This window comes from Mytilus californianus, unplaced genomic scaffold (genome assembly GCF_021869535.1).
Source record: "Mytilus californianus isolate M0D057914Y unplaced genomic scaffold, xbMytCali1.0.p SCAF_8, whole genome shotgun sequence".
Classification (NCBI taxonomy): Eukaryota; Metazoa; Mollusca; class Bivalvia; order Mytilida; family Mytilidae; genus Mytilus; species Mytilus californianus.
Window position 1 is genome coordinate 41,751,770 of NW_026262734.1, and position 19,666 is coordinate 41,771,435.

At 32.1% G+C, this 19,666-nt stretch overlaps 3 protein-coding genes across 5 annotated transcripts; 2 read left to right on the forward strand and 1 right to left on the reverse strand.

Moving 5' to 3' along the window:
• Positions 1 to 115: 115 nt before the first annotated feature.
• On the forward strand, positions 116 to 6,154 carry LOC127710466 (dynein regulatory complex protein 10-like). The gene is made up of 4 exons (XM_052216340.1): positions 116 to 1,174; positions 1,829 to 2,062; positions 3,242 to 3,313; positions 4,417 to 6,154. The coding sequence occupies exons 1-4, from the start codon at positions 245 to 247 to the stop codon at positions 4,684 to 4,686; spliced, it is 1,506 nt and encodes a 501-aa protein (XP_052072300.1). The 5' UTR covers positions 116 to 244; the 3' UTR covers positions 4,687 to 6,154.
• A 6,227-nt stretch (positions 6,155 to 12,381) lies between these two features.
• LOC127710876 (bolA-like protein 2) lies at positions 12,382 to 14,648 on the reverse strand. The gene is made up of 3 exons (XM_052216835.1): positions 14,531 to 14,648; positions 13,791 to 13,885; positions 12,382 to 12,587 (listed from the first exon to the last, which is right to left on the reverse strand). The coding sequence occupies exons 1-3, from the start codon at positions 14,591 to 14,593 to the stop codon at positions 12,482 to 12,484; spliced, it is 264 nt and encodes an 87-aa protein (XP_052072795.1). The 5' UTR covers positions 14,594 to 14,648; the 3' UTR covers positions 12,382 to 12,481.
• Positions 14,649 to 14,671: 23 nt separating this feature from the next.
• LOC127710875 (protein adenylyltransferase SelO, mitochondrial-like) lies at positions 14,672 to 19,101 on the forward strand. 3 transcript variants are annotated; one of them, XM_052216832.1, is made up of 3 exons: positions 14,672 to 14,694; positions 15,272 to 15,520; positions 18,009 to 19,101. In XM_052216832.1, exons 2-3 carry the CDS (start codon positions 15,367 to 15,369, stop codon positions 19,097 to 19,099), a joined length of 1,245 nt encoding a protein of 414 aa, XP_052072792.1. In that variant the 5' UTR covers positions 14,672 to 14,694; positions 15,272 to 15,366; the 3' UTR covers positions 19,100 to 19,101. The 3 variants fall into 3 exon arrangements, with proteins under 3 accessions (XP_052072792.1, XP_052072793.1, XP_052072791.1); XM_052216833.1 differs by having other exon boundaries at positions 14,672 to 14,689; XM_052216831.1 differs by lacking the exon at positions 14,672 to 14,694 and having other exon boundaries at positions 14,703 to 15,520.
• Positions 19,102 to 19,666: the final 565 nt, after the last annotated feature.

The following is a 19,666-nucleotide window of genomic DNA, read 5'->3' on the forward strand; positions in this document are numbered from 1 at the left end:
CAATATCTTTAAACTATTTTTTCTTTCTCTCATGCTACTTTGTAAATTTACGCTATTCAATAAAGAGACACACAGAAATTTTATAAGTACTATTTGTTGCTAGGGAATGCGTATTAAACAAATTCAATGTAGAGCGGCTGCAAGACCGATAGAAAGTAAATTGGTAATGTTGACGATGTAAATTTGGAATTATTTACAAATAAGCCTACTCTGAACATTGTTATCGCTGTTATATTGTTCGAAAATGGCCACCACAGCAATGCGAACACAGACATTAACAGGTTCAATTGCCACGGAGCCAATTTTAAACATGAAACTAACGGTTCCTGTACCTCCTCAAAAAGGAGCACCAGGGAAAATAAGAAACAGACTTCGTTTAGATCCAGCGAGGGCATTAGAACCTGCAAGAAAAAAAATAGCTACGGTTGAAGCGCAGCGTGTTATGTCAGTATTTGAGGATACAATACAAAAAATAGAAATTTCCTCCATGATCCCATATATTCTTGAAAATTTGGACAGATTTAGAATTAGCTTTGGTGCAGAGCTGTGCAGCTTGTTAGATAACCACAGTATAATAATCGGTAGCTACAATGAGATAAAAGAACAGCTTGACAGGCAAATGCAACGGAATAGAATACGATCAGCCAGTTCTGTCAGAAGTGATGCATCACAAGATCAACAAAATGAGACTAATGAAACTCAACCTACTGAAGATGATGGAGATCAAGTTTCAAATTATGATGGTCAAAGTCCTCCACAGAGCCCTGTTAATAAGCCTCCATCCAGAGGTAGTAGTGCAAGCAGTCGAAGATCTAATCCTTCTGTTGCTAGTTTTGACAGTCAAACAGAACGTACAATGCGAAATTTGAGTCTTGTAGCTCAGCAACTTAGTTCTTCGTGCAAAAACATTCTCAGACAATTTCAGATAAATGGGACTGCATTTAATTCTGTGAAGACCCACTTTCATGCACGACCTAAAGAGAGTACCCAGCTTTTATCTTACATGAATGATTTAAGAGATATCTTGCTAAATAAACTGTTAACAACACCTGAAGAAGAGAAAGAACGAATGGCTTACATCCAGGAAGTTTCTGAAAGAGAGAGAAACAATGCTACTATTATTGCAAAGATGGAAGAGGAACTTGACGCTGCAGTTGCAGATAAGGAAGAGGAGGTATTAAATATAAGCATGTTAAATTTCAATTGAATTTGTAAGACTTGACATATTTTGTTGACTCCAACACGTCAGTTTATTAATACATTGTAGATAGGCATTTATTAAGAGCACTGAACTGTTGTGTTTCAAATCATAATTGACCTCTCAATGTTCTCCAAGTTCTAAAGTGTTATACTACATGTATTAAATTTTAAAAGAATATTATTTGCAATGCTTTGTTTACAATGATATATATCTTACCTTTACAATGAAAACCGAAAAAGGGAATCATCAAATTATATTGACTTTCAACAACAACCATATGATGTGACCACAAAATTGTAGATAAAAACAACACACAGTGACATACTTATTTATTTTAGTCAAGATCACCATGCAGTACAAATAGCTGAAGCAAAATATATTAAACATATAAATTTAATACTGCATGTACAATCATGTATCTACTTTTTATTGTCAGTAGTAATGCAGGTTGGCCAGAAGTTCCATTTATTTCATATAACATTATTTTCATATATATATATGTATGTACATGTATGAATTTATTATGAAAGATTGTATTAAACACATACAAATGTACAATTTATAACATAAAATACATAAGTTTTTATATATTAATTTTGTATTTATAAAGATTCTTCCTTTTTTTAGATGAAAAAGAAAAATGATGTAATAAAGAAGCTACAGACAGAGTTACAACAGATTATAAACTTTTCCAAAGAAAATATAGGAAGGATTAAGAATGAACAGGATAAACAAGAATCAGCTGATAAAAAGAACCATGAAGGAAAAGTACAAAGGCTTCAGAATGAAATAGTACAACTAAAAACCCAGCTTCAAAACCTTGTATTGGAGCATAGAGAAAAGGAACAAGATCTAAGAAGGGTAAAATATATATTGAAATTCTATCTCAAAATATTGTTTGTATTGACTGTGAATCAGGGTTCTCACTTAAAAAGCAAGTCCATGAGTCCTGGACTCATGAAAATCTGTCTGGTCTCATCACTTTCAAAATTGGTGAGTCCAAAGATGCATCGGGATTGAAAAATGTTGTTACAACTACAAACATGACAAATGTAAGCACAAATATAATTATTTTATGACAAAAGTTTAAAAATTATCTAAAGGTGATGTCATTTCCTTGCTCTTATATTATGTCATGGGGACTGAAAGAATAAATGATATAACAATAAAATTTCATCTTCTCACTGTTTTAATAGACTTGCTTTGGCCAAAATTGACGAGTCCCTGGACTTGCCTTAAAAAATTCTTAGTAACAACCCTGTGTGAATAAAATGAGATGTCAGGTAAACATGGTAAATATTCGTGAGATATCATCTCATATACACAACATAAATTAAATTAAATGTTGTTGAACTAAGTCAGATTAATGAAAAATTTGATAATATCTATTTAAGAATTCAAAGTTTTACATTTTATATCATTTTATCTATATCTACATTGTTTTTATTGACTGGTTTATAAGAAAAATACATGATGACGTGCATCAGTTCATTAATTCAAACTGTCATTTAATCAATTACCCAAGAAAAACCTGATTTTTGTTTAAATTCAGTTCTCCAAATTCAAAGATGACATTATGTTGTATGCATTGAATTTATTTGATTTTAACATAATATTGCAAAAAATGCATATATATTCAGATTTCTCATGATGTTGAATTCTCAGATTTAAAAATAAGGAGATGTGGTATGATTGCGAATGAGACAATTATAATCCATCAGAAACCAAAGAATGTGGATGTAAACAATTATAGGGCACTGTAAAGCCTATACTGTAGTAATTTATGATTTATGTAGTAATTTATCAGTATAAAAGGCTTTTGCATGTGACACAAAGAAAAAAAAACCATCAGCCAGATTAATGATATAAACAAAAAACAAATATGGCAGATAGAGAACAATAACAGCCACTAAATAACAGGCTCCTTAATTTGGACTTGATTGTATTAATAATTGTACACGGCATTTTCCATAATAATGTACCTTAATTTCTGTATCACAAATTTCTCAAATTACAGTAATTATATTTTATATTTTACAGATGAAGTTTAAGGTGGAGTCACAAGTTGAAGGTTTAATTCAGAAATATGATGGTGAAATGAATGAGAGACAGGTAATTTCATTGAATTATCACACACATATAAAAATAAGATCAGGATATAGATGTGGTTATCTTAAACAATTAAAGTTGAAAATAAATCATCGGAGAATTTCATGGTAATTAAAAGTCTTCATAAAGTATGTTTAACACATTACATTCACCTAATTGCTATTAGGTAGAGTGTTGAAGATTGCATGGACAAGCTTGAATGCATTTCAAAGCAATGTAAAATTATAAATAGATAAATTACAGATATGAACTCTCACAAAATTCTTATCAGAATAGACCTTAGTTGTTAATGAATAATGGGGAATCAGTTTAAAAAACTTTCTCAGTGGTAAATTTTTTCACTCTAGCCTGTGACAGTGAGTGATACACTCTGAACTCTGAATCCTTAAAATCAAACATTAAAATGTTGTAAATTCAAACCATACTGTCTACTAAATTGATTAAGTGTCCTTTATTGAAGTCAAGAGAAAAGAAATACAGGTAGTGGGAACAACTTGTGTTCTAAGGAAATTTTAGTTTTTCATTTTGATCATGACATCATATTACCATAATATGACTGAAATACAGATCCTGTGTCCAAGCTTTGCTTACAAGGATCTGAAAAAGCTCTGTTCTACTTTCTGTTTTTATTAAGACCTTTTAGGATTCTCTGGTTTTATTGGATTCATATACACATGCACCTTCAAAAATTTGAAGGCTTAATTTTCATTGGCTGATGTTATACTACCAGAACAGAAAGTAAAACGGAGTGTTGTCAGATCCTTGTAAGTGTAGCTTGGTCACATGATTTGTAATTTAATCAGATTGCAATGTTATCTAATTTTGAAGGGGCATTTTCTTCACAGACTTCTATATTAATAAGCGATAAATTCACAATATTTTATTTTCACAACCAAATTCTTACTGTAAATAGATTTATAAAAACAGATTCTTATATTTCCAATTTAACAGTAGGAAAAAAGCACAATACAAACCCACTGTACATGTATTTAAAATCCTTCCAGCAATCAGAACAAACTATACTGATAATTGTCGTGTCATACATTTTTATCCTACACCTTATTGAACAGTGAAATAGGAGAACTCAACTTATTCTTATTTTTCAGGAGGAATATGAAGAAATAGAAGCTGCATATAATGCCCAGAAGAAACAGTTAGATGAAGTGGAGGAAAGATTTAAAACTATGTCAGCTGAGTATGACCAGATTCAGGAGGAGAGGAGACTGGCTCGTGAGAAACGTGAAGCTGCTGAGCGTGAGATGGCTCTCATGGTCAAAGCTGCCACAACAATCCAAGCTTTCTGGAGATCATTCAAAGTCCGTAAAGCCCTTAAAGCAAGGAAGAAGAAAGGAGGTGGCAAGAAAGGAAAGAAATAGACTAAAAAATAAAGAACTTTATGTTTTTGAAGACTTTTCAAGAATTGTAAATTGAATGAAAGAATTACATTACAATTTCATTGATAGAGTATGACAGCTACCTAATGAATATTTATTGTCCCAGTATTCTAATACCTTGATTTTATGACATTAACCTTCTACTGAGAATCAGTGCTCTTCAAATCTGTAAATATATCTATGGGAGCTTTTTTGTGTACACTTATGAAATGTGATGAACACATAAATTTGTAATGATAAAATTTTTTTTTTTTTTCTCTTCCAAAAGATTTAGGAGTCCTATTCATATAAGCCTATGCACCAAAATTTGCTACTGTAAAACTGCATTGGTGATAGAAAGTAAAATAACAAAAATACCGAACTCCAAGGAAAATTCAAAATGGAAAGTCCTTTATCACTTAATGCCAAAATCAAAGCCTCAAACACATCAAATGAATGGAAAACAACTGTTATATTCCTGACTTGGTACAGGCATTTCCTTATGTGGAAAATGGTGGATTAAACCTGGTATATTGCTACATTGTGTAACTAAACTTCTCAATGCTTCGTTAAGTGTGGAATTAGTCATGGGTTAAATCTGAGCTTTGTTCCAAATATAGACCTGTATTCATATGACCATATAATACCTCCTTGTGTTTCTGATCTACCTTTTAAAATACATGTACATATCATTTACTTCAAGTGTACAATTTTGCTAAAACTTGTATATTTAAGTTAGATATTAAAAAAATTAGTACTATTTTAAATCTCAAAACAAACAACCTAACTTCATTTCATGTTACTTAAGGTTGCACTTCTGTAAATATAGACAATGCAATTTCCCATAGGAACTCCCTTTGCGGCTAAAGCTGTGCCACTTTTACTATGAAGTTTTGTAAAAAATTATTTCCTAGAATGGAAAGTTGACATGCACTACATTTTTATTCAAAGGTCAAAACATAGGGCTGTGCGGCATATTTTCAACGTTTATATGCCCGAACTTATAAGAGTTTAAACTTAAACTAAAATTCTGTACTACCCCTACCTTCATTTTGGGTCTTTCTGAGAATTCAATTATCACCGCTTCAATGTGTTTTTATACTGGTAACATTCCCAAGTTATTTCTCTATGAGATGAAACATAGAGATCATATCTGGGAACCAGTACATAAACAAATCAAAATATCTATGAATATTATATATCTCCCCAAAAGAGGCGTGGCTTGTGAAACAGCTGTATTTACAAAGTGTAACCTTAAAAATGAATGTGCATTGAGAAAAAATTTGAATAATGCATGTCTGCAGTATAGTATTATTTTAAAACTTTATTTAAATTTCACTTGACAAAATTTCCAGTTTTCCCAACCTGTAAATTGAGGTTTACAAATTTCTGGTATTGTCATTTTTCATTTATTATTACATGAGTTAAATTGGCTTTCTTTGTGCATTTGGAAATAAATACATGAAAATAAGCATGTGTTTCTATTCTTATTTAAGAGAAAACTAGAAAATTCTAGGAAATGCATACATACCCCTTATACCCTCATCATCTTGTATAAAAATCACTTTCCAACTTTCAAAAAGATTTCTTAAAATCCATTACTATAGATTCCAATTGCAGTGCAAATGTAAGCAACAACTTTAACAAAAAGAAAATATATTGTCTTCTGTTTATTCCAAAGTATAAGATTTCTTTTTAAATCTCAATTATAGATGGATTTTTTTTTAGCATATTTTCTGCTTTTCAAATTTTTAACTCTGATTTGATTCTGCTATTAAGACGTCATCATAAACAAAATAAATTGCTTCGCCGGGCGCAGCTGGATACGACCGCAGAGGTCCAACCCTGAACAGTTGGGGCAAAAATGGACACAATATTCGCTCTTGATACAGGTCTGAATTTGGATTGTAATTAAATATTTGACACATAATAGGTTTCTGACACAGAATAACTGTAGTCAAAGAACTTAGAATTAAAAAAATATGTGAAAAAATTTTGTTTAATTTCTGAAAATCTGAAATGAGAAAAAATTCTTTCCCTCAAGATATGGTCATAATCTCAATTCAAATTACCAATGGAGTTTGCAACCATAATTACCCATTTAAATACATCATAAAAGTCGTAAATAGACAATTTAAAAGCAGTGTAAGGGAGGTAATCCAACATTGTACAATTTTGTTTTTGGATTACCTCTTTTACACTGCTTTTAAATTGTCCATTAACTAGAAAACCCTAGTTTTTCCCCCTTTTTTGTCCCTAATTCCTATACGGTTTGAGCCATAACCCCCAAAGCCAATCTCAACCATCCCTTTGTGGTATTATTTCAGAGAGATCCATACACTTAAACACAAGTTATTGTCTGGAAACTAGAAAAATGTCTTTTTGGGCCTCTTTTTGGCCCCTCATTCCTAATCTGTTAGGACCATAACCCCCAAAATCAATCACAACCTTCCTTTTGTGGTTATTAACCTTGTGTTTAAATTTCATAGATTTCTATTCACTTATAATAAAGTTATTGTCCTGAAACCAACTGTCTTCAGACGACGTGATACCAATATACGACCAAAAAAAAATTTGTTTGCGGTCGTATAAAAAGTAACAGTAAACTCCCCTGAAACTGAATCTCCTGCCCTTTATGGATTGCATGAAAATTAATAGGTGTTTCGGGGGAATGGACCTTTATGTTGAGCCTGCAAAATTTATTTTGAGAAAGCGAGACATAGCAATCCTAGATTCCTTCGGCAGTGGCGGCGGCGTCAACATTTAGGTTCAGTCTATGGTTAAAGTTTTTTTAGACATCAATAAATTTGTCAAACCTACATGGAATTTTATGAAATTTGGACAGGAGCTTGTTTATGACCAAAAGACAGTATCCAGAGCAAAATTTTGAAAATATTTATTTTCATTTTTCCCCGTATTTTACTAAAAAAAATGGACTTATTTCTTTTTTAACGGCTAACATTCAGATTTAGTCTGAGGTTAAAGTTTTTCAGTCATCAATTACTTTGTCAAACCTTCATGGAATTTTATAAAATTTGGACACAGGCTTGTTTATGACCAATAAGACAGTATCCAGAATAAAATTTTGAAAATATTTATTTTCATTTTTCTGTATTTTACTGATAAATGGACTAAGTTTTTTTTACAGTTAACATTAAGATTTAGTCTTGGGTTAAAGTTTTTATAGACATCAATAACTTTGTCAAACCTACATGGAATTTTATAAAATTTTGATAGAAGTTTGTTTATGACCAAAAGACAGTATCCAAAGCAAAATTTTGAAAATATTTCTCTTTATTTTTCCGTATTTTAATGATAAATGGACTTAATTTTTTTACAATTAACACTCGGGCTCAGTCTAAGGCTGAAGTTTTTCAGTCATCTATAACTGTGTCAAACCTTCATGGAAATTTATGAAATTTGGACAGAAGCTTGTTTATGACTAAAATACAGTATCCAAAGCAAAATTTTGAAAAACCTTTATTTTCTTTTTTCTGTATTTTACTGATAAATGGACTCAGTTTTTGTCGAGCCTGCGACTTTTGTCGCAGAAAGCTCGACATAGGGATAGTGATCCGGCGGCGTTAGCTAAATTCTTAAAAGCTTTATATTTAGAAGGTGGAAGACCTGGATGCTTCATACTTTGTATATGGATGCCTCTTGTTACAAAGTTTCCGTCAGTCACATGTCCAATGTCCTTGACCTCATTTTCATGGTTCAGTGACTACTTGAAAAAAAAGTTAAGATTTTTTGTAATGTTAAATTCTCTCTTATTGTAAGTAGTAGGATAACTATATTTGGTATGTGCGTACCTTGCAAGGTCCTCATGCCCGTCGGACAGTTTTCACTTGACCTCGACCTCATTTCATGGACCAGTGAACAAGGTTAAGTTTTGGTGGTCAAGTCCATATCTCAGATACTATAAGCAATAGGTCTAGTATATTCGGTGTATGGAAGGACTGTAAGGTGTACATGTCCAACTGGCAGGTGTCATCTGACCTTGACCTCATTTTCTTGGTTCAGTGGTTATAGTTAAGTTTTTGTGTTTTGGTCTGTTTTTCTTATACTGTATGCAATAGGTCTACTATATTTTGTGTATGGGATGATTGTAAGGTGTACATGTCTAGCTGGCAGGTGTCATCTGACCTTGACCTCATTTTCATAGTTCAGTGGTCAAAGTTAAGTTTTTGAGTTTTTGTCTTTTTTTCTAATACTATATGTAATAGTTCAACTATATTTGGTGTATGGAAATATTTTATGATCTATATGTCAGTCACCCAGGTTTTATTTGACCTTGACCTCATTTTCAAGGTTCATTGCTCAGTGTTAAGTTTTTGTGTTTTGATCTGTTTTTCTTATACTGTATGCAATAGGTCTACTATATTTGGTGTATGGAATGATTGTAAGGTGTACATGTCTAACTGGCAGGTGTCATCTGACCTTGACCTCATTTTCATGGTTCAGTGGTCAAAGTTAAGTTTTTGAGTTTTGGTCTTTTTTTTCTAATACTATATGTAATAGTTCAACTATATTTGGTGTATGGAAATATTTTATGATCTATATGTCAGTCACCCAGGTTTTATTTGACCTTGACCTCATTTTCAAGGTTCATTGCTCAGTGTTAAGTTTTTGTGTTTTGGTCTGTTTTTCTTATACTGTATGCAATAGGTCTACTATATTTGGTGTATGGAATGATTGTAAGGTGTACATGTCTAGCTGGCAGGTGTCATCTGACCTTGACCTCATTTTCATGGTTCAGTGGTCAAAGTTAAGACTTTGAGTTTTGGTCTTTTTTTCTAATACTATATGCAATAGTTCAACTATATTTGGTGTATGGAAATATTTTATGATCTATATGTCAGTCAGGCAGGTTTTATTTGACCTTGACCTCATTTTCAAGGTTCATTGCTCAGTGTTAAGTTTTTGTGTTTTGGTCTGTTTTTCTTAAACTATAAGCAATAGGTCAACTATATTTGTTGTATGGAAGAATTGTTAGCTGTACATGCCTGCCTAGCATGGTTCATCTGACCTTGACCTCATTTTCATGGTTCATTGGTCAATGTTTAGTTTACTTGGTTAATGTTAAGTTTATGTGTATAATAAAGCTTTTTATTTAGGACTATCAACATAATATCAATCATTAGTAAAGAAGGCGAGACATTTCAGTGTGTGCACTCTTGTTATACAGTTAACAAGTAGATACAGTCTGGGGTTAAAGTTTGTTATACATCAAAGAACTGATAGATGGACTTCACTTTTTACAGTTAACATTTTCAGACAGTCTGGGATTATAATTTTTTGACATGATGAATTTGTAAACCTTCATGGATTGTTATGAAACTTGGACAGAAGACAATCTTCAAGACCAAGAAATAGCATCTAAAGAAAAAGTTTTTTTTTTTTTTTAAATTCTGTATTTTACTGATAAATGGACTCACTTTTTAAGTCAACATTAACTTTTACACTGACAGCAGCATTCGCAGGCTAGACACGGGGCTCCACGAACCCCCTTACAATTTTTCTATACATATTTCTTTTATATTTTTTAAGTTAATATTCTTTAATGTTTTAACTTATTTTCCCTTATTTAATGTGTTCGTGCTATATAAGTGATCTGATTTTTTTTCCAATTTTCAGATGTATCCACCCAGAAAATTGGAAAAAAACCAGATTACTTATTTTGGAGTAATTGCCCCTTAAATATCATTTACAATCTTTAGCAGTTATTGACTATAGGAGTAAGGTTAAACATGTAAATTACAAAAAGGATCAGCTAAACAAGATGTATCTACCCTGAAAATTGTTTAAATATATTTTGGCCTGTTTTGGAGTTATTTCCCCTGAAATATCATTTTTTGCAGTTTTTGGCTGTTATTGTAAAAATATAGAAGCTAAATTAAAAGTTTAAATTGCAATATTGATCAGCACAACATGATCTGTTAACCCTGAAAATTACAGAAAAATCTGTAAACCAATTTTTAAATTATTGCCCTTAAAATAAACATTTTTTTTTAAATTTTTTACTTTTTTTTGTTTCGCTTTTACCTGGTATGCAGATACCTTATGTTTAGAGGTTTCAGTTAGTCATATGTCTATTGTCTTTGACCTCATTTTCATGGTTCTGATTGATTGATTGGTGATTGCTTTAAGCGGCATCAGCACAAAAAGGTTCAGTGACTACTTGAAAAAAAAATGTATTTTTTTTTGTCATGTGAAATAGTCACTTATTATGAGTAATAGGATTACTATATTTGGTATATGTGATCCTTGCAAAGTCTAAATGTTTGCCAGACAGGGTTCACCTGACCTCAACTTCTTTTTTATGGATTGGTGATCAAAGTTAAGCTTTTGTGGTCAAGTCCATATGATATCTAAGATATGAAAAGCAGTAGGTCAACTATATTTGGTGTATGGAATGATTGTAAGATTACATGTCCGACTGTCTGGTTTCAACTGACCCTGACCTTAATTTCATGGTTCATTGGACAGTGTTTAGTTTTTGTCGTTTGGTCTATTTCTCAGATACTATAAGAAATAGGGCCAATATTTGGTGTACCTCATTTTTATGGTATATTGGTCAATGTTAAGTTTTTGGTTTAACAGATACTATAAACAGTAAGTTAATAAAATTTGGTGTATGGAATGATTCAAAGGTGTACATGTCTGTCTGGCAGGTTTCATATGACCTTGCCCTCATTTTATATGGTTCATTGGTCAACGTTCAACTTTCTTATTAGGTCAGTTTCTCAGTTACTACAATCAAAAGGGTAACTTTATTTGGTGAATGGAATAATAGTTAGGTGTATATGTCTGTCAAGCAGGGTTCATTTGACCTTGACCTCATTTACAATTGATCTTTGATACTGTTTAGTTAATGTGATACTTGTTGCAAAACCATCATTTTACTCACTTTGAACATCATTTCAAATATGATAAGTAAAGCAGGCAAGACATTTCAGCATGTGCACTCTAGTTTATCAGATGAATTTCTGTCTCTGTTTTATATGAACCACATTTGATCTTACAATCATTGGGTGTTGTGTGACAGGTCAATTTTGTTTGGTAAGTTGTACATGCCTGTCTGATCATCTGTTCTTCATATCCTTTCTATGGTTCATTTTTTCAAAGGAATTTTTCATGATAATTCAGTTTTTCAGTTATTTTAAACTTATGATCTTTAATAAGTATGTTGTCTTTAGGTAAATTGCAATCTGATATTTGTTTGTCCTTGACTTTGCAGACCTTTAAAATATTATGTTCTGTCATATCCAAGTTAACAATGATCTGCAACCCTGTCAATATCTATTGAATATAGAAAGATATAGTAGAATCAGTGACCAACAGCCACCATTATTCACTGTAAAAATCATGACCAAGCCACAGTGACCAAGGGGATTTTTAAATGAATCACCTTGTCTGTGATGTATTAGCTTTTATTACTATTCTTCATATATAAAGTTATGGTACTAGATCTTCAGGAGGTTAATTATTAACTTCTTACATATGAAGTTCAAAACACTCTCATATTGACTTGGTAAGGTCTTTGATATTCACCAAATTTTTACCTGCCCCCAAACATATATTGACTTTTAAAACCACTATGGTGTCAATTCAAGGTTTAGAAATAGCAAGTTAATCTTACCCCACAGTATATTTGTGTAAATGGTGATTATGACTAAAATGACAAAAAGTAAAACATTTGTAATTGATTATTTATTCTAAGTTGTTGATACTGCCATCCTATAAATGTCAAACTTGGAGCTGTCATAGCAAAGGAGTCAGTCCTACAAAAGTTTTGTCAACCAACATTATTCTTCTGTTTTTCATACTGCTCCGGCGTCCAAGTTTTCATTTCAAATGCATGTATGATTTTCATTTCTTCTTCAATAGTAGAGTTAACTAACCTGAAAGTAAAAGCACCAGTTATTTTATGAATAATACACTGTGTTCAGACACTTTGCAATGATAGAAGGGGCTTACCAAGATCCATTCCACTACACATGAAATAATTACTTTATTATTGTGAATTCATTTATTTGATTTTTTTACCACTTTTTATTCTTTGAGGAAAAAACGTATTTACACTGATATTTGATTTCCTTAAGCAAATCCTAAAAAATGCTACTAATTAACATGCACTACCTAGAAAATAAAATTTACATGATGAGAATGAAAAAACTGTGTGGAAAATGTGTCAAATACACAAATGGTCATGTTGTCATACTTATATGGTTTGTAGTTTGAAAGGGCATATTAATGATAATGACACTTGAATTTGAGGTGCATATATTCAATGTATATAAATCAAAATTAGAAAGTGTGAAGGCTGTGGGTTTCAATTGTACTAGGAGTAAATTAGTTGATTACTCAAATTGAAACACTCTTTTTTCAACTCCCCTTCATACTAAACTAGTTTTGACAATTTTACTTTGCTCATCTATTTTTCTTTTTGGTGGAAAACACTTCGATATAAAAAGATCTACTACATGCATGTACTGAATAAAGTTGATTTAACATTTTTAAATTAACAAAATTCCTTGCTGCAGAAGCAATCACAATTCTATATCAATTACTTATCCTTAAGACCACCATATGTAGTTTCAAATTATTTATTATAAAGCATAAGTAGTTCAAAGAATCAGTCTGTGGTCAGAAAAACCAACAACAATATATAATTCAAATGAAAAAATATAGAAAATTTGTAACCATTTAAGAAGGTCGACCTGGGTTAAGGGACATAAATCTTTTAAACCACTGGTACGTTTATGTCAACCATTTCCATAGATATATCCTGAGCTTCTAAGTGAGACAGGTTATTTTAATTCTGTATCATTTGATTGCTTCAAAAGATCATGAATTAAAATCATTTATTATTAATTGATGTTGAGAGAAATGATATATGTGTCATGATATGTGTTTAAATATCTGAACATGTTATTTTATCATGGTAGTATATATATATGAATAATTCTAAACGGTGCACAATTATGACCATATCATGGAACCCATCCCCATTTTCAAACATAAAAAAAAACTGCATATTTTTATTATTACTGATAAAATCCAATATTTCTTTACTTTATATCTATGCCATCATGACCAATTACCTGTGTCTTTGTAATAATGGTTTGCCTTCAAATTGAGGTGATACAATTATAGCTTTGAACTTTGACCCACAGCCATCGGACATGTCCACAACATCCTGCAGAGTAAAAGGAGACTATTGTTAACATTGTAGTGTTTTCATTAATAAACATCTAAAGTAAAGGATAACCTTTATTCAAACATTCTAGAATTTATATGCATATTGACGGAAAGTAAACATCAGTTGTTGATGGTTTTCGGATCAATAAGACAAAATATTTCAGTTTAAACAAGAATATATGTCCAACATGTCCAATTAAGAACACCATTCCCTGCACACGCTATCACATTTCCATGTTTAGTAAACCACAAAATCATTGTCAAAACTTTAATTTGGCACATATACATCAAGCAGTTAACTCTGGGACTATTATACTATATTATGTCCCAGTTCACTTCATAATGTCAATGAACATGATGAATATGTGTATTAAATTTTCAAGTTGATGTGACCACAAAATTGAAAAAGGAAAACAAAATTACATTTATAGGATAGAATAGGGGTACACTATATAAACGACAAAGTCGAAAGATATCTATATTAAACTAAATTTGCCAAATTTCAGGGCTAGATTCGTTGCAACTGTTTGCTGTATTTGCCTTGTTCAAGATTTTGACTTTACGGGATACTTTAACAACATTGAACAATATAATTAGTGATTGTGATTTTAAACGTCAGAGATATTAACTTTACAATACTCACAACATGTGTGGCGCCAAGCTGGGATCTAAATTTGTCTTCAAGCTGACTACAAGTAATTGCCATTTTTTACCATGTTTTCTCGTAGAGTTATCTTCCGTGTATTGACTAATTTATTTTAGAATACTATCTTTTCTTGTTTGGCGTTTTATGTCAACAAATGTGAGGTTGTTTGCTATAATTGAATTTAACAGTCTGCCACACAATCATTTATTTAAAATACAAAAAAAAAAAAAACAATACGAAAAAAGCATATAAAGTGCCTGTGATAATATATTTTAGCAAATCGATTTTGTAAAGTGGGAGCATGTTCCATGATGGTAGAATTTTAAGTAAAATTCAACTATAAACAAACCGAGCTATGAAATATGAAATACGTGTTAAAGTTGATAACGCTTTTAACTATTTCAAATACCATAAAAACAAGCAACGATTTCAAATGTGACAACATCAACCCGCTAGCAAAGTTTATTAACCATGACACTTGTCATTTACATTTAAAAGTACACACGAACTTTGCCGAATGGAGTCTTGCAAAGCAGCAACTACTGCGACAATCGTTTCCTATAGAAAAGGAGACTAGAAATTATGTAAGAAGAGTATCCGAGTGTGTATTTTCAACAGTGAAACCGATTCCTTTGAAGTATAATGTTCAATTAGCAGCAGTGTCAAATTATGTTTTAAGTAACATTTTGGACTTGGATCCAATCGTTGCGTTGTCAAGTGATTTCGTTGCATTTGTAGGAGGTGAAAAGTTGCTAACAACCCCGCTGTCCCATAGATATGGAGGCCATCAGTTTGGATATTGGTCTGGACAATTAGGGGATGGTCGGGCTGTAATGATCGGAGAATATTTCAACCAACGTGGAGAGCGATATGAACTTCAGTTGAAAGGTTCTGGTCTGACTCCTTATTCAAGACGTGGTGACGGCAGGGCTGTTATACGATCATCTGTGAGAGAATTTCTCTGCAGTGAGGCTATGTTTTATCTTGGTAAGCTACAATTTATTATTGTAGTTCTTAGATGTGGAATATAAATTTTCAAGCGTCAAAATTAAGGGCCCTTTCATCATTTGCCCATCATAATACCATCCTATTTTTTTTTCATACAATACCCAAATGCCAATCATTTACATAGATATAAGAAAGTGTGGTATGAGTGCCAATGAGACAACTCTCCATCCAAGTCACAATTTGTGAAAGTAACCCATTATAGGTATGTATATTTAGAGACCAGGCGTCCAGTTGGAATTGTGATGTTTAATCTGATGACTGATGTTCCGTGTAGGGGAGTGCCAATTAAGCTCTTTGCACGTTAAAGAACCTTTGCAACATCTTTCTGTGGGATCGGTAGATGCATGGCCTGTTGCATGTATTACTGTGCACAGTTTTGGTTGTTAATGAATAGTTTAAAATCTTCCGAGTGGCTTTGGGTATTTACGATGTTTAAATGTCAAATTTTAGGCATGTTTATTACTATAGACTACTGATATTTTTTTATTTAGTTATATTACCAACCCTGCATTCAGCTGTTTTTGGAAACTTTTCGTCTTTTTCTTAGAGTGAGCAAAACTTACGATACAAGACTTACATATAAGGTTCATGCGTGGAGTAAGGATTGTTCTAGGTCATGGGATAAAAACTGTATAAAGAAAGCACAAATTTTAGGTATTGAAAATGTTATTAATGATACTTTTTCCATCAAACATAAACTGCAAGAAATCAAATCCAAACTCTATGAAAAAGATAAAAATGAATGGGTTGAAAAATTGTTTAATGACAGAAATGAATGTAATGGTAATAAATTACGTATGTATAGGGAGTATAAAAATGTTTTAGAATTTAGTTCTTATGTAAAATTAGTTCGTAATAGGCAGCATAGACGTGTTTTGTCAAATTTTAGAAGTGGCTGTTTACCACTGGCAGTTGAAACGGGTAGATACACCAAGCCAAAAATTCCTTTAAATGAGCGTACTTGTATATATTGTACAGATAATTGTGTTGAGGATGAAAAACATTTTTTGTTAGGGTGCGATTTTTATGCAGATTTAAGATATGATTTAATGAAGAAATCTGATGATATTTGTGAGACTTTTAACGATCTTGATTTACAGGACAAATTTATTTTCTTAATGTCAAATGATGCAATTCAACCATTTTTAGCAAAAACTTTATATCACATGTTTTATCGAAGGAGGTATATTTTTAAAGTGTCTCATAAGTCAGTTATTTGGCTGGGTACCAATATTCTAATTGTAATATTTAATTTTTAATTGCATATTATGTAATTATGTATTCATTGTGTTTTATATTGGTATGTGACACTATAATAAATTATTCTGATTCTGATTCTGATTCTGTAAGAAGAATCTGACATTGTTCAAATATTAAAGTGAAGTTTTCTAGTTGTGTTTGTGGAGATGTTCCGTTTTCTTAACACTTCTCAATATCTGGTTTGCTGTTGAATATGCATTCCTTTATTTTGGTTGATAGCAGAATTTACGTTTCCGTGTCCTAGTATAAATGCCTCAGTGCCTTTAGAATTTTTTCATTGTCCAAATGTATGTTTATGTCATGTGTATGTGTGTTCTTCGTTTTTATTAAAAATCAATGTTTACTGAAGTAATTGAAATAGACATTTTGTTTATATCACGCTACGAAGTTCCCGGGCTGTTCAGTTATCCATGTCCTTCTGTCCATCACTTTATTACTTCTGAACTGTATTTGTTAACCAGATCTTTTCTTTATGCTTGCAGACATGTGAGATATCGAACTTAATTTTATAATTAACCGTCATACAAGTGAGAGGTTTAGCTAGTTATAAGACCAGGTTTAATCCACCATTTTCTACATAAGGAAATGTCTGTACTAAGTCGGGAATATGACAGTTGTTTTCCATTCGTGTCATGTGTTTGAGCTTTTGATTTTGACATTTTATAAGGGACTTTTCTTTTTGAATTTTCCGTGGAGTTCAGTATTTTTTGTTATTTTACTGTGTCATAGTGTGCCGCTTCCTATGGACAGTTAAGAAACGAGTTACAGTTTTGTTAGAGTCGATTGTCTTACTTATTTTTTTTTGGGGGGGGGGGATTAATACCCTGTAATTTACAAAACTAAGAGATAAAGTTACGGGTGTAGAAGTTCATGTCTAAGTCGTCCGAAACATCTAATTTCAATTCAATAATGATCGAACTTAATATGTTTGCATTTAACGGGCATGACGGGATTCGTCTGTTTGGGTTTCTCACCAAATTTGTCAATATAACGGAAATATTAACAAGTGGGAGGTTTAGAGAGCTATAAAACCAGGTTTAACCCACCATTTTTTTTTGGCAAAATGTCTGTACAAGTCAGGAATATCTCAGTTGTTTTTCACTCGTTCCGTTGATTGATATTTTTGATTTTGTCAGTTTTTATGCACTTTCCCTTTTTGAATTTTCCTTGTTAATGTTATATAACAGTCCTTTTATATCTATTTTAGGAATTCCAACAAGCAGAGCTGCATCCTTGTTGGTGAGCGATGATCCAGTTGTGCGTGACATGTTTTATGATGGTCATCGTCGAACTGAGCGCGGCGCAATTGTTCTGAGATTAGCCGAATCTTGGTTTAGAATCGGATCATTAGAGATACTTACTGATTCTAAAGAGTACGAACTTTTGAAGAACCTCACAGATTTTGTTATTTTACATTATTTTAAATCGATAAATATAAGTAGCGCTGATCGATATCTTGAGTTCTTTTCTACAGTAGTTGAAGAAACTGCTCGTATGATTGTTCTATGGCAATCAGTGGGCTTTACACACGGCGTATGTAATACCGATAATTTCAGCCTTCTATCTATAACCATAGATTACGGTCCTTTTGGATTTATGGAGGAATATAATCCAGATTTTGTCCCAAATACTTCAGACGACGAAGGTCGTTATTGTTACGAGAAGCAGCCTAATGTTGGTCACTTTAATCTAAATAAACTAAGAGCTGCTTTGGAACCATTGTTGACGAAACAACATAGGAAACAAGCTGGTCAAATTCTAAACGGGTATATTGACATTTATAAATCAAAATTTTTGAAATTGTTTCTTAAAAAGTTAGGTTTGACGTTTGATAATAATAATATTGAAGACGATGAGCAACTGATAGCCATTTTGTTAAAAATGATGTCGGACACCAAGTCTGATTTCACTATGACATTTAGACAACTTGGAGAGTTACCTATCGACAAGCTGAATGATTATGGAATCACTAGGTTCTATTGGGCATTGAAAAAAATATCAAAGCATAAATGGTATACAGAATGGATATCCATGTACAAAGAACGATCTTTTAGAGAACAAAAATCTGAAGACGAACGACAAGAAATAATGCTCAATACAAACCCACGATATATACTTAGAAACTGGATAGCACAAAGTGTCATAGAAAAGGTTGAGAAAAACGATTTTACACATATAAACCAAGTTTTGAAGATTTTAGAGAGACCTTTTGAGTACCAAGACGAAGCTGAATCATTAGGATTTGCATCACCTCCTCCTGAATGGTCAAAACAATTAAAAGTCAGCTGTTCTTCATAATACATATTGTTTTTAATAATTTGCCATGTATCTTACTATGTTTGTCCCCCGCGCAACGCGTTGCGGAGGGCATAGAAATACCGGGCGTCCGTCCGTCTGTCTGTCCGGTCTTTTTAGCGCTCTCACGTGTACAATTCTTGCCAGATTGTTATGAAACTTATATCATAGGTTTATATCAGCAATGTCTTGGACAAGTTCGAAAATCAGTGCCGTGTATGATTTTTAAAAGAGTTATTACCCTTGGAAATATGAATGATATGGAAAACTGCCTAATGAGTGCTGTCATGTTTACAATTTTTGCCAGATTTTTATGAAATTTATATTATAGGTTTATATCATTCATAAATGTCTTTGACGAGTTCGAAAAATCAGTGCCGATCAATCATTTTTAAAAGAGTAATGCTCCTTGGAAATATTGATTATATGGAAAATTGCATTGTCAGCGCTCTCATTTGTACAATTCTTGACAGATTTTTATGAAACCTATATCATAGGTTTATATTAACAATGTCTTTGACGAGTTCGAAAATCAGTGCCGATCAATAATTTTTAAAAGAGTTATGCCCC

Coding starts and splice junctions, on each gene's coding strand:
- LOC127710466 (XM_052216340.1), top strand. CDS start 245: ATGGCCACCACAGCAATGCGAACACAGACATTAACAGGTTCAATTGCC. Junction 1,175..1,828: donor TTGCAGATAAGGAAGAGGAG/GTATTAAATATA, acceptor TCCTTTTTTTAG/ATGAAAAAGAAAAATGATGT. Junction 3,314..4,416: donor GTGAAATGAATGAGAGACAG/GTAATTTCATTG, acceptor CTTATTTTTCAG/GAGGAATATGAAGAAATAGA.
- LOC127710876 (XM_052216835.1), bottom strand. CDS start 14,593: ATGGCAATTACTTGTAGTCAGCTTGAAGACAAATTTAGATCCCAGCTT. Junction 13,886..14,530: donor AGCTTGGCGCCACACATGTT/GTGAGTATTGTA, acceptor TTTACTCTGCAG/GATGTTGTGGACATGTCCGA. Junction 12,588..13,790: donor CCATTATTACAAAGACACAG/GTAATTGGTCAT, acceptor TTTTACTTTCAG/GTTAGTTAACTCTACTATTG.
- LOC127710875 (XM_052216831.1), top strand. CDS start 14,896: ATGAAATACGTGTTAAAGTTGATAACGCTTTTAACTATTTCAAATACC. Junction 15,521..18,008: donor TGAGGCTATGTTTTATCTTG/GTAAGCTACAAT, acceptor TATCTATTTTAG/GAATTCCAACAAGCAGAGCT.